The sequence below is a fragment of the Typha angustifolia genome, chromosome 7, assembly GCF_048772165.1.
Source record: "Typha angustifolia cultivar Huaian chromosome 7, ASM4877216v1, whole genome shotgun sequence".
Taxonomy (NCBI): Eukaryota; Viridiplantae; Streptophyta; class Magnoliopsida; order Poales; family Typhaceae; genus Typha; species Typha angustifolia.
The window spans coordinates 5,753,609-5,766,773 of record NC_133245.1 but is presented as its reverse complement, the minus strand read 5'-3'; the positions used below and the strand labels follow the sequence as shown (position 1 = coordinate 5,766,773).

General features: G+C 36.2%; 2 protein-coding genes across 4 annotated transcripts in view; both read right to left on the bottom strand.

Annotated features, from left to right (window-relative positions):
• Positions 1–6,588: 6,588 nt before the first annotated feature.
• LOC140763038 (gibberellin 20 oxidase 1-D-like) lies at positions 6,589–8,825 on the bottom strand. Its single transcript, XM_073101068.1, has 3 exons — positions 8,047–8,825; positions 7,569–7,890; positions 6,589–7,465 (listed from the first exon to the last, which is right to left on the bottom strand). The coding sequence occupies exons 1-3, from the start codon at positions 8,604–8,606 to the stop codon at positions 7,196–7,198; spliced, it is 1,152 nt and encodes a 383-aa protein (XP_072957169.1). The 5' UTR covers positions 8,607–8,825; the 3' UTR covers positions 6,589–7,195.
• A 1,551-nt stretch (positions 8,826–10,376) lies between these two features.
• LOC140761935 (polygalacturonate 4-alpha-galacturonosyltransferase-like) overlaps positions 10,377–13,165 on the bottom strand; it is a 29,192-nt gene continuing 26,403 nt past the window's right edge. The window contains exon 10 of one of the 3 annotated variants that reach the window (XM_073099477.1): positions 10,377–10,712. In XM_073099477.1, coding sequence (XP_072955578.1) covers positions 10,619–10,712 — 94 coding nt within the window. In that variant the 3' untranslated portion in view covers positions 10,377–10,618. Of the gene's footprint in view, positions 10,713–11,785; positions 11,864–13,165 lie in introns of those variants that run through there. The other 2 variants (XM_073099479.1, XM_073099478.1) reach the window with 2 other exon arrangements.

Below are 13,165 nucleotides of genomic sequence, written 5' to 3'. Positions count from 1 at the left end.
ACTGCTTCAAACACATTTTCAAGGACTTGAAATGCCTACTTCGTGAGTGTTCTGACTTTATTGATGACCATGTCTGGAGAGGTAATTCTAGGGTTTAGCATAAGAATAAGTTTAATATAATCGGTATATTATACTTTGAGATATTCTATTCTATCCTTATAAAAGTGTCACTTATCTTCCTGGTGGTTGTCCTATAAGAAGTTTGTTAATTGATCAAGCTGCCTTATTCCATCATGCCTTATATTTTGTGTAAATTATCTTATGACACTGATATTTTTTAAGTCTAAATATTTGGCCATAATTAAGTGGCTAATGAGATATTTAACTAAGTGGCTAATGAGATATTTAATGCTTTATATCTATTTCTAAATTAAGTTTTAGCTAGCTATCTTTCTCTGTGAAAGATAAAGATTCATTGTATCTTATTTCCATACTTCTAATCAAGTCTTCTTGATAACTGATCCCAGCTTTTATGGAGTCTTCCATCTAAGTGGATCATTTAACCTAATTTGATGTACAATTGTTTTGGTTGTAGATATCTTACGCATCTCACTAGCCTTTCCCTATCTAATCTTTGTTGATTTTATTCCTTATTTGGCACAGGTGTGGTGATTTCATTTTTTTTTTTTAATCTTGTCATTTATAGTGGCACTACGCACCCGTAGAAGAATTTTGTCCTAGATCGACTATTTCTTTCGTGTCGTTTCGTAGTGACCAAATATGGCAAGTACGCATCTTTTATATCTATTGGAGATCGTCTCCATCATTTTAATTTGCATTCAACTTTGAAACAAGATAGCTATGACATACTTTGAGCATTCGCACCATAAATTAAAATAATATTTGATTTTGTCCAACTACCTATTTTAGTTTTACTTGTAGTCTTACCTAAAATTTTTCAAATATCAACTTTGAGGATATTTTTTTTTTATATTAAATGAGAGAGATTCTCTTCAGTTGTTAATTACTATAATGTTTTATTTAAATATAGTTATTTTAAGTCTGCACATTAAATACTATATTTATCTTTTTCTAGTTTTATACTGATTGAGACGATAGAAGGAGAGATGAGTTTTATTCTTTATTTTTTACCGATAGCAAAATAACATTACTCCATTCGTAACTTAGTATCAACAAAGACTTTTGCAAGGAAATTGTTTCATATAGAGTGTTACAACAGTGGATGAGCATAAAATGTAATTTTGTTATAAAGTACTTGTTTGTTATGCATTAGAAAATTTCACCGTGCCAGAAATGTTATGAATTAATGAAAGGGCATCCAGATGAATATGATATTAGTATTAAATATCTCTTTCCTTCAAAGCAAGTTGATTCTTTTGTCGACAAACTATAAAATAATTCCACCATGTTATGGTGATTAATTTTATAATTATTACCTATGGATTACATAGTTAATAACTATAGTCCATAGTTATTGATTATACATTCTATAATTAGTAACTATGAATTCTACTTTACTAACTATGAATTACTAATATTAACTATGGATTCTAAATATGATAACTCTAAATACATTCTATTATGGATAATATGAGAAATTTTTTTTAACTCAATTCTATTTAGTGAGCAATAATATATCTCATATATATTAACATTAGATTTTACAATTACTACATATGGATTTGATAACTAATAACTATAGAGTCCATAGTTACTGACTACAGATTCCATAGTTACTCATTATAGCTTTCATAATTACTAACTTTGGAGTTCTGGATTAACTAGAGATTCCAAAAAGATAATAACTCCAAATGCACAATCTGAAAAATGGTATGAGTGATTCCATTGAACTCAATATATCAAAAATAAAAACTGGTTAAGCATAAACCTGACAGAACATATAAATACATAGATAGAAAACAAGAATTCATATGTACAAGTAAACTGGCAAAAGAAATTCTAAAAAATTTCCTATGACGTGATGGGTACTAGAATTGATGGTGCTGCCAACACTTAGTTATTTGGATCATTAAGATTATCTTGGCAAGACCTTACATTATACCATATTTCTTTGCATTTGGAGCATCTTTTTCTTTTCACCTTCGCATTCTTGATAAAAAAAAAAGGGAAGTTCCGACTGCATGCACTTGTGTCTCTTCTAATGGTCGCAAACAAAGTTTGGTTTGATTAAAGGGAGAGCTCTCAGTGGCAAGGAAAAAATTAAGGATTTTGGTGCTTTGCAATATGGAGCTAATCAATTACAAAAATAATATATACGATATTTTAATTTTCACCACTAGAGAAGAAAGAACTAGAGAAAATACTATAATTTCATATTTTACAAATGATATCCCCCTGCACTTATATTTATAAGGAGATATCCTCAAAGTTGGTGTAAGGGTAATTTTGGTACTTTTAAGAAATTTGTTTGAGGTCGATGAACCGGGTAAAATTGACTCACATCATTAGGATATTGGCCTTGATAGATTGAGTCTATTTATTTTAATTATTATGGTTATGTGGTTTAATCAGAGTCCTAGTATCTTAGAAATTGTTAATTAACTAAATTCAGCTCTATATAGTTTTAGAAAAATATTCACAAGATATTTATTAGGTATCCAAATATTATGAAGCCAACGACTTTATGATCTACGATTTTCGTATTCAAAGTTTCTTCATATTAGGACTCTATCTATAGTCAAATGAAGGACTAATTTGAGAAAGATAAGGAAGATTGATTTATTTAAATTTGTTTAGGACTCTTTTATTTATTCTCTACAAATAGGGTCTTACGACTTATATTTTAGGTACAAATGCATTAATGAAGGATTAATTAGCTTTTGCTTTTGTCTATCTCCCTACTCAACTTAACCGTCGATCCTAACATCTCCCTTTTCCATCTTTACCAACCTGCGCCCCGACTTTTCTTGAATATGCATTGCAAGCTAGTTTAATCATTAGAAACATAATCTACTCAATCCTTTTAATGCGAATCAGATCAGATTGGATCGTATCATGAAAATATTAGGCTCGATAGATCAAGCCTATTTAACTTTTAATTGGTTTATGTTTATGTAAGCCCTTAAGGCAAGTCTAGTTAAGTCATATAAACCACTAAGATAAATTTAATTAAGTTATGTAAACCACTAAGACAAATTCAATTAAATTATATAAACCACTAAGGCAAGTCATAGTTCGAGTCGTATAAGCTTTTAAGGCTAAATTCGTGTTTGACTCATTATACCCGACCCCTATATATAGAGGGGATGGGCTTCTTAATTTATTAATCCAAGTATCCAAGCATTGATAATTAATTGAGTTTAGTTTTTTTTATTATTGTATTTACCATTTTTATTGTAGCCATTAAATCATCTTTATTTTTTTAGGAGTATATCGTAATCATAGAATCCTTCTAAGCATCTAAACCCTAGCCACCACCTTCCTCCAGCAGCTACCCTCCTATACGGCCGCCCATTCACCCTTGGCGGTTCGTCACCCTCCAATAACTACTGTAACTTGAGATATTTATCGTTCTGCTCCGTTCTGACCTTATTTCACTATTTTAATTATATCTTTTCATCTAAATATTTGACTGACGTGAAACTAGAGTGATTAGAACCCTAACTCATTAGGTTATCACTATCTAACTTTTTATAATTTTATTACGTCCGAATTAGTTCATATCTTACTCATAACACCTCTAAACTTAAGAAACACTATGTACTCAACCCTCTTTTAACTTATACAACTCAAGGTTATATTTGACCACATATTAAGCTTCCAAACAACTCAAGATAACATTTGACCACATATTAGGCTTCCAAGGAGCTAACTAATTTCAAAAACATATGTACGAATGAATATATAAAAACGTTAAGTCCGTGACACATGGCCAACTAGGATGACAGATTTTTGTTTCTAAAAAGAACGATATCGACAACAAGAACAACAGAAAAAAAAAAAAGAAACTTCAAACTCTTTATATGCTAGCGGGATTGTTCTCAAATAGTTAAAAGAGTGGAAAAGATATGAAAAGTGAGATAGAACAGTGGACCTATATATAACATATAGGCTTAGAGCTTTTAAATTGATTAGGATTCCATATGTCCTCTAATCAGGATTTATGGCAGGTAAATACATGTTAATCGTATATTCACATATCACACTTTTAGACATAAAGCCAACAGCTTTAACTGCTTCGACAGACAAGTGGTCAACTAAGGGCTGCCATCTATATGGTTTGGACTGCAGAAAATTCGTACGGCACTTGTAGCGAATCTGCTTCAAGTTACAAAGGCGATATCTCAACCAGGTACAAGATCTCCCAAGGACAAATAACAACCCCCATTTTTTAGGGATCAGATCCTCTGCAGTCTGCACCTAAGAAATTCCTAACTGCTGTCAAATCAATTAAAGGTCTTTCAACTTTTATCCAACTGTTCTCGGGGTCCAATCAAGAGCTGCCAGGTGAAGCCGGATGCATTAAATTCCTACGTCCCGGGATTCAGATGATCTCCAAATGGTCAAGGATGCATTAATGAAGTGACTAAGATTTGAGAAGCATCGTTGTAAACCACCAGTGACTTTAGAAAGTTGGCCAGATACCCACTTGTGAGTTAGAAGATGACAAATTCGAGTTTATCTCTAAATAAATTTATTATGGATAATTTATTTTGGTGCTAGTTGAGCTGTTCGATTTGACTCAGTTTAATGGCTCATCAATATATTGGAACAAAGCGATATCCAGGAATAATAGCGTGGCACAATTTAGAACTTATATTGGATGGTTATTTCTGTTAGCTAAAAAATTTAGTAAATCTTAAGCATTTTTGTATTAAAGAGAGTTGACTCATTATCCAACTCATATATTATAGCATTTAAACTTTTAAATGATAAAAGAAAAAAAAAAGCATCTTTGTAAAATTGGGAGGTATTTCCCTTATAACTAAGTACATCGTAGGATCTACTCCAATTCTAAATAATTATTCTAGAAAAAAATATTTTATAATTTAGTAGCTGACTTAATGACTTAGTTCGACTAGATTGATAACTCAATGGTGCGAAGACTTAGCGAAGCAACTCAACAGTGCAGTGACTTTGAGCAATTTTTCGATAGCATTTAAGTTTAGAATACTAGCTCGGTGACGTACATAATTTAAAGCATATACTAGTCAAGTTAGAATGTTAGTTAGAGCTTTGTGAATTTGTGCACTGTATATAGTCTTGAGCTCTTTAAAAGATTAAAAAGAAAAAGAAAAAAGAGGAGCATCTTTTTAACAGTTAATGCTTTTTGACAAGTACACCCAACCATGTTATGAGTGCTATGTGGTCCTTAGAATTAGAGACGGCAAATGGCAATGCACACACCCATTGGGTGAGATTTAGATTCGGATTCGGATTCGGATTTAGATTTCGAGAACAAAACGAGCGGAGATATAAGGTTAGGTTTTATTCGGTTGAACTCCTTAACCGACGTGCGCATACATAAAATGTGACCCTCTGCCACTACTCTTACGATGGAGTAGTTGTCAGAGTGATAGAGCAACCCCAACTTAAATTAACGAGCAAAATATTTAGGGAGGAGGTGTAAGGATAGGAGGAGGAAAATTAAGAAGGAAGAGATATAGAGAGAGGAAGAGGACAGGGAGTCCATTAGGACAAGAGGAGGACAGAGTTGTCGTGGAGCGCGGTTTCCTCGTGCGCTCGCGGGCTTCTTTTGCCAGAGTGGAACAAGAGATGGTCGTTGCCCATGTGACGCGAGCGAGTAGAGGAGAGGCAGCATTTGTCCTTTGCCTTAGCGGCTGCCACCGCTTCAGGCCAAGGATATTAAGAGTGCTCGCCATGGACCCACCCTTTCTTTAACCCCAAGAGAGAATGTTGCCCCATTTGAGGACAAACATTAGGACAAATACACAATTATACACCTCCCCTAATTCTCTCTCTTCCCCCCCTCTCCACTCCACTTCTCTCTATTAGTTCTTTTGTACTACTAGCACATTGCCCAAGTATTTAACACGTATGAATCGTGATTTTTTTCTTTTCTTTTCTTTTTGGGCGTCGGGGGAGGAGGAGAGAGTTTTCTAACTCATCATCATGTAGGAGGAGTATAAGTGCTTTTTTATATCAGAGATGAGTGGCCTCTTATCTAACAAAAAAGAGGAAGAGGAAGAGGAAGAGGGAGGGGGTAAAAGAATAAGTCCAAAATAAGAGTTCAAGAGAAAAATCCTTTCTGACATGAAGCAAATTTCAAAATGGGGCTAGTGGGAGGAGCTAAGGGACAAAGAAAGGGAGAAAGGGAAGACAAACCAAGTCCAAGAGAAGGACAAGCCAGCCCTGAGAGAGGATATGGATGTGCTCGCTCTATTGGTATCTATCATCAAACTTTTGTTGAAAAGAAAAAGAACAGAGAAATTAGAATTTGAGCCTTGTGCAGATCACCGCCTACCTTTTAGTCTTATTACAGAAAATCACCCTCCTCTGCTTGACAAGTTTGCTACTCGGTTCTTGTTTTTTTTTTTTTTTTTTTTTTTTTTTTTTTTTTTTTTTTTTTTTTTCCTTTTCAGAAATTTTGTGAAAGACAACCGTCGATCATTCATAAGGATAGGAATATAATCATTAGATTGTTTCGTCGAATTAATGATTGTCTGCAAAGATTATTGTAAAAAGAGGAGCCAATTTGCAGATATATTGAGGAGAAGAGGAGGCTATTCTTTTTTCTTTTTACAATAAGGCAGAAATGTAGGTGGTAAGATGCAAAAAGAACCTGGTTCTTGTAATTAAGAAGCTGGTTCTTCTGTCATTGTTCTACAGTTGCATGATGTAGTTGCATTTTGGATGCCCATCACCTGTCTCCTTCCAAAACCCTATCTGTAAATTTTGTTCAGATAGGAATTCTACCACCATGATGCAACTTGAAGAGGCCATCTCTATCAGCTACTTTTGTTCAGTTGAGGGGAAGATCATGCAGACACAGATAGCACAAACAAGGCTGAGTTGGACTTCACACTAGTGGCATAGCTGCTGCTGCTGCTGCTGCTTCTTCTTCTTCTTCTTCTTCTTCTTCTAATTACTCCACTCTATTAACATGGCTCCAGTGAAAATTGGAACTACTTCTATTCTTCCCTGCCTAATACTTCCTTTAATTTCTCTTCTACCATCTTATTATTACTTTTCACCATCAGACTCCCCTTTTTATCCTTTCTTCCTTCATTTCTTCTCTAAGTTAATTTCTCTTCTACACCCTCCCCTGATCTTGTAGAATCCATTTGGCGAATGCATCAAGTGTTTTCATGTCAGCTCTGTAATGCTTCTGCGTGAACTCGAGCAGGGCCGACCACGTGAAGTCCGGGTACGCCCTCGGGTTCCTGGCGTCCACCAGTACTCCCGGCGGCCGCACCACCTTCTCCATCTCCGGGCAGAGGAAGAACGCGAGCGACTTCCTGGCCGTCGCGCTGTTCACCACCGCCCGGTGGAGGCAGCTCTTGTACCGCCCATTCGACAATGCCTGCATGCAAAGAATCCATTCATTCACCAAATCAATCCTACACTACCTAGATCGATTTAATCTTATTGTAGAAGACTTATGCGTTTCTAGTTGATCCTACTACCATGAATGTATCGCCGATGTTGACAACAAAAGCGTCCGTTCTAGGCCGGATGCTGCGCCACCGCCCGTCGGTGAAGACCTGCAGGCCGCCGACATCGTCCTGGTGGAGGATGGTGAGGGAGGTTGGGTCGCAATGCGGGCCGGTGCCGAGAGTCAGATCAGGCTTCTGGCACGGGGGGTAATAGTTTAACCTCATGATCGAGTCGTTGCCGTCGAAGAAGCTCCGGTAGTGGACCCGCCCGACTCCGAGGCTGAGTCCCAATACCTCCATTATTTCCAAGGATAGTCTGCTCATTGCCTCGCAGTAACGTTGGTATACTACTCTGCGAGGCAGTTTAACAAAAATTAACATGAGAGGAGGAGTTAATAATTGAATATAAATAAAGAGGCGGACCATTTAATTTGATTTGATTAATCATGTTGTAACCCATCAAAAAGAAATGAAAAGAGTAAAAAAATAACAGAAATGTTCTTGTTACCCGTAGTGCCGATACTCTTCTCCGAGAGTGTTGACGAAGTAGTCGAGAACGGAATCGGCGCCGAAGGGGGAGGAGGAGAACCGAAAGGAGAGGGTCTCCTTCCACGGGAGCTTGTTCGCGAACCGGCCGGTGAAGCTGCTGGCGTAGCCGCAGCTCTCGCCGGGCTTGCGCTGCGCCCGCTGCTTCTCGGAGAGCGGCATGGTGAAGAAGGCGTCGACGCAGCGGTGGGCCTCGGCGAGGAGCTCGGCGTCGATGCCGTGGTTGATCACCTGGAAGAACCCGTGCCGGCCGCACGCGTCGCCGACGAGACGGATGACGTCGGCGGCGCCGTTGCCAGAGAGGAAGGCGGAGAGATCGACGAGGGGGACGGAGAGCTCCTCGGCGGCTTCGGGCGTGGGTTTGTCTTCTTCCGGCCAGACGAATTGGGCGGGGATGTCGGGCTGGCGGCTGAGGACGGCGGCGTCAAAGACGAGGTCGGGCGGCGGATGGTGGGCCGTGGCCATGGGCCGAAGGGGTGAGTCCGGCTTGGAGTTTGGTGAAGAGAGAGGACGGTGGACCATAGAGAGAGAGAGGGCGAGCCAATAGGCAATGGCTTAAATTAGTTAGTAGTAGTAGTAGTAGTAGTAGTAGTAGTATAAGGAAGGGGAGTAATATAAAGAGAAGAATGGAGGGAAAAGTTAAAGGCCGCTCATTGGGGAGGTCGGTGAACAAACTACCGATGCTAAAGGATCAATCTCGTCATATCCTCTGGCCTAACTGCCTTCTCTCTCTCTCTCTCTCTCTCTCTCTCTCTCTCTCTCTCTCTCTCTCTCTCTCTCTCTCTCTCTCTCTATATATATATATATATATATATAATATACACACATACACACTTACTGCTTTTCAATTCTACATGGTAGGCAACTTTGCTACAACTAATTTTTATCTGACCAATTTATATATCCACAGTGGAGGCAATCTTTTATTGAGATAAAACAAGAACTTATCTTGTTATACAAAAATATTTTATTCCAATTTTTATTAGATGTTTAGTTGTAAAAAGAAGGATAAGTGCTGCAATAAAAATATGAGACAAGATAATAGTTAATCGTAATAGCTGAAATAAGGAATATAGGTAATTAAATTATTCTTATTGTCTTTTTTCTAATTTAATGTAAATAAATATTTGCCATTTCTCTTTTTTAGAGAAGATAATAAATATGTTTAAAATTAAATAGAAAGTGCAATTATATTACCATACCATGATTATATTTAGAATTCTAGCTAAAAATAATTTAACTTTAATTTTCATAATTTACACATTATAGATACTATCGCAAATGTATATTCCATATCCAAACATTTTTTTTTACTATAAACGTATTTTAATATATTATATTATAATCACAATATAATATAGTCATTATAAATGTATATTATACCCATATTACCAATTCAGTAATTTGGCTTTTTGAGAAGAGCAATTCAGTCATTTGAAAAGTTGGATAAAAAGGTGAGATATTCCAATAATTTTATCTCTGCTAAATATTGGGATAAAGATATCCAAAAATTGGGATTCAGACTGTTTTTTTTTCTCTCATTTCTTCATCCCCTGCTTAGGAAGAAATTTTGAGATAAAAAAGGGTTTATTCGAGATAAACCCCTTTATCCCAATTTGCCAACAGGACAAAACACAAAACCTACAATTTTACTTTTTCAATAGTTTTGATTCATACTGTTCGGTCTCGGCTGGGACTTTAAACTATGATCGATTTATAAATATATGATAATCAAAAGCATTAAAAGGAAAATGGGAACAACAAGATGATAATGATAATGGTGATATAGTGATGGATGAATGGTTTTGATCTTCTTGAAAGAATGTTTGGTGTTTAAAGCAAATAGCAAGATTAGGACTATATTTTGGGACAAGAACATAATGGTAAAGAATAACAAAACAGATAATGATATGCCAAAGACAGAATGGAATAGGAATAGAATATTGCCTTCAAGTTAATAATGCAGATGATCGATCGAGTACATACAAAGAGTACAGCATCAGTGTGCTAGTTTTTAACTGGCCTTAGATTTTGGCTCAATGCTGATGTGCATTAGAGATGTGAACATTTACTTGCTAATTGAGAGGTACCACTGGTGGCCACGTACGAGAGGAAGCATGGATAATCGTGATTTAAATATATGATCAAACAAAATTTGTACACATACAAGAGTATAAAACTTTCTATCTACAGGAAGGCACGACCAGAAAATAACAAGAGATCAAATCAGCTATACCTTTCAAAAATTATATCTTCCAAAAGGAAAAATAAAGAAGTTTCTGATAAATACAAGGGATTGGCATGGCATGAAAATGATACGTATTGGGCTTAATTAACAGGCATTATGTACTCTGCCTTAATATTTTTCCTATCATAAGACAAGCAAGCAGAGGGTATAGAATGGAAATAAAGGGCTTGCACAGGCCACAATCCCTGGCCCATCACTTTGCTCAGGTTCAGTGTACTCATGATACTAGGTCATTAATATAAACATTGCATCATCATTCATCATCCATGAGATGTTCTTATTTTACTCAAACATGGAGAATGGGAAGGGCATAGATTGAGGAAACTCCAACTGTCATGCTGTCTGTGACCTGTCTCTTGGCAGTGTTAATGTCTTGGGACCTGTAGATGATTAGATACAACTTTGATATCATTTTCTAAGGCATCACCCACCCACGAAATATAACCTTTATTCCCTCTAGATTACAATGTGATGTAGTTGGTCATTTATGCACATCCAGGTTGAGGCTCCAATGTGGGGACCACTTGTATTCAGACTAGATATGTGGCAAAGTCAAGTCATTGGCCATTAGGGCACTACAAGATTTGAGTTCCTAAAACTGGGCCACTTTATTAATGGTTAGTTAGGAACTTGCTCAACTAATAAGTACTAAAAGAATCAGTACTGGAGATCATAAAAAAAAAAAAAATGGACATATCGTAACATGGCATGCAAGCATTTAGACCCAAGTTTTAACTTTTCCATGAATGCTGCATACCAAACGAAAACAGGATTTAATGGCAATAGTTACCTAAGCATTTAGAGGTAAAGCAAATCTTGAATTTGTTCTCTTATATCAGAATAAATCAAATAGTGAATGCATAAAACATCTATACATATGCATTCTTCATGTATAGCCTACAAACATAAAGTTCTCCAACAAAAACAGATGATGCAACTTGCATGTCTATCCAAATTATGCATGCAAAGTTGCATGAACATGCACACTCTTTGAATATGAATGATATCATGTTTTTTAGCACAACAACAAACATGTCAAACTTTTGATATGAACTGTCCAATTTTGAAAATCAAGGAGATGTTGGCTTTTCTTGTTGGAGATCAACATCTGTATTCTGTGAAGGAATGGTAATCTTTGATTTGATTCACCATTGGCCTTTTCTGTGATTGCCTCTACAGGTCAGGCCATACAAATCAGTCACTTGAAAACTAAAGAGCATTGGATTCATAGCTGAGGCAGTCTAGCCTAGGGAGTGGAAGTGATTATACTGGCAAGAACTGCCAAAAGAGCCAGACCTATTGGCACTCAACTGGAGGATAGCCACCTCCTTTGGCCTTGACTCTAAAGTGCTCCTCTCTCTCTAATTTGTAAGGGTGTCTGTTTGCGCACACAAAAAAAAAAGGAGACCTGGGATATAAATAGAAGATGCAGAGTATGAGTTGTTGAGAGATACCATAGTCTTATAAAATCCATGGACTTTGTCTTTGATGAGAGAAAAGACAGTGCAGATGCCCTTTCACCAAGCATTCACTGTGTAGGGAGATGGTTGTCAATAGGGGACTATGTTATGTTTTTATCATTTAAAATAATTTTTGGCTCCATAATTGAATCCTGAACTAAAAGGACAAGTAGTGCTCAATTTACAAAGAGAGAAGGCAATGCTTTTAGGGGGCCACAAGCTACTTGAGTCATAGGAAGAGTACTATTAGCAATCATTTGGGCCTTGAACATGGCCTGCACATGCCCAAATGGGCTATGCTCCTGCTACCCCTGACTGCTGAGTAAACTTAGCCATATATATAAAAGCTCAAAGTGTGGACCACTTACAATTTGTGAGCAACTTGTAGACTACAACTCAAAGAATACCATTTAATTAATTCCACTAGTCAATACAGAACCAAAGTCAAGTGACATAAGCTTAGATACTTATCAAACATATATTACACCCTTAGGGATTCTTTAGAGGTATCTGTCACCTTCTATTGCAATTTGCAAGCCAACCCATGTTCTGTTCTACCTGATTTTAGTCTTTGACCTAGTTTTAGTTTAGGTTGTTCCATTAGTTAGCCTACTTTATTGCTATGAGACTTGTCGCATCTCTTGTTCTGTTGGAACCAATTGATATTTACTTCCTAATGCATAGTTTCTCAGTGTTTGCTGGATTAGAACCAATATTTGACTTCCTATGTAATCTAGATGTGGAATGAACCAATTTTTGATTAGGTTGCATGTCTTCAAATTAATCATAATACTAATAGTAATAGTAATAATAACAATATTAATATTAATATTAATAAAAGAGAAAAGGAGTTTTGTGGACTGGAAAATTGTGTTAACGTGATCCATATTGTCTCTTGCCTGTCCATAAGAGGAATCCATGAATACATTGTTACTTCCCATTCTTGTTTGAGTATGGTTGTGAATCTTAGCTATTGTTAGCATATTCTATTATCTAGAGTAAAATAAGTAGGGAATAAAGATAAATAAATATTAAAAAGCCTATCCCTCCTAAATTCAATAGAGGTTTGTTTCCTCTAATAGAATTACATATGATAAGTAAGATAATAACTATCAGAGTTTTTGACCAAACTAGCCCTGTTCTAATTTATTTTTACCGAAATAGATTACTCCTCAAACTTATTACCAAATAGGGTCTGATTTATTATAACTCTAATAAAACGTTGAACTAATCAAAGTTTTATCTCTAAGAAAAAATGCTAATTAGTGCAGTGTTTTTGTCTGGTTCTAAAACACTGAACTGATCAGCATTTTATATATAAATTCCTTTAATTTAATCTTTCAATAATTAAAGAAAAAAATTATCCGGCGTTA

Bases quoted from the DNA above. Each gene is read 5' to 3' on its own strand.
- LOC140763038 (XM_073101068.1), bottom strand. From the start codon at position 8,606: ATGGTCCACCGTCCTCTCTCTTCACCAAACTCCAAGCCGGACTCACCC. The intron at 7,891-8,046 runs GTAACAAGAACA...ACTGCCTCGCAG, and splicing joins GAAGAGTATCGGCACTACGG to AGTAGTATACCAACGTTACT. The intron at 7,466-7,568 runs GTAGTAGGATCA...CTTTGCATGCAG, and splicing joins ACATCGGCGATACATTCATG to GCATTGTCGAATGGGCGGTA.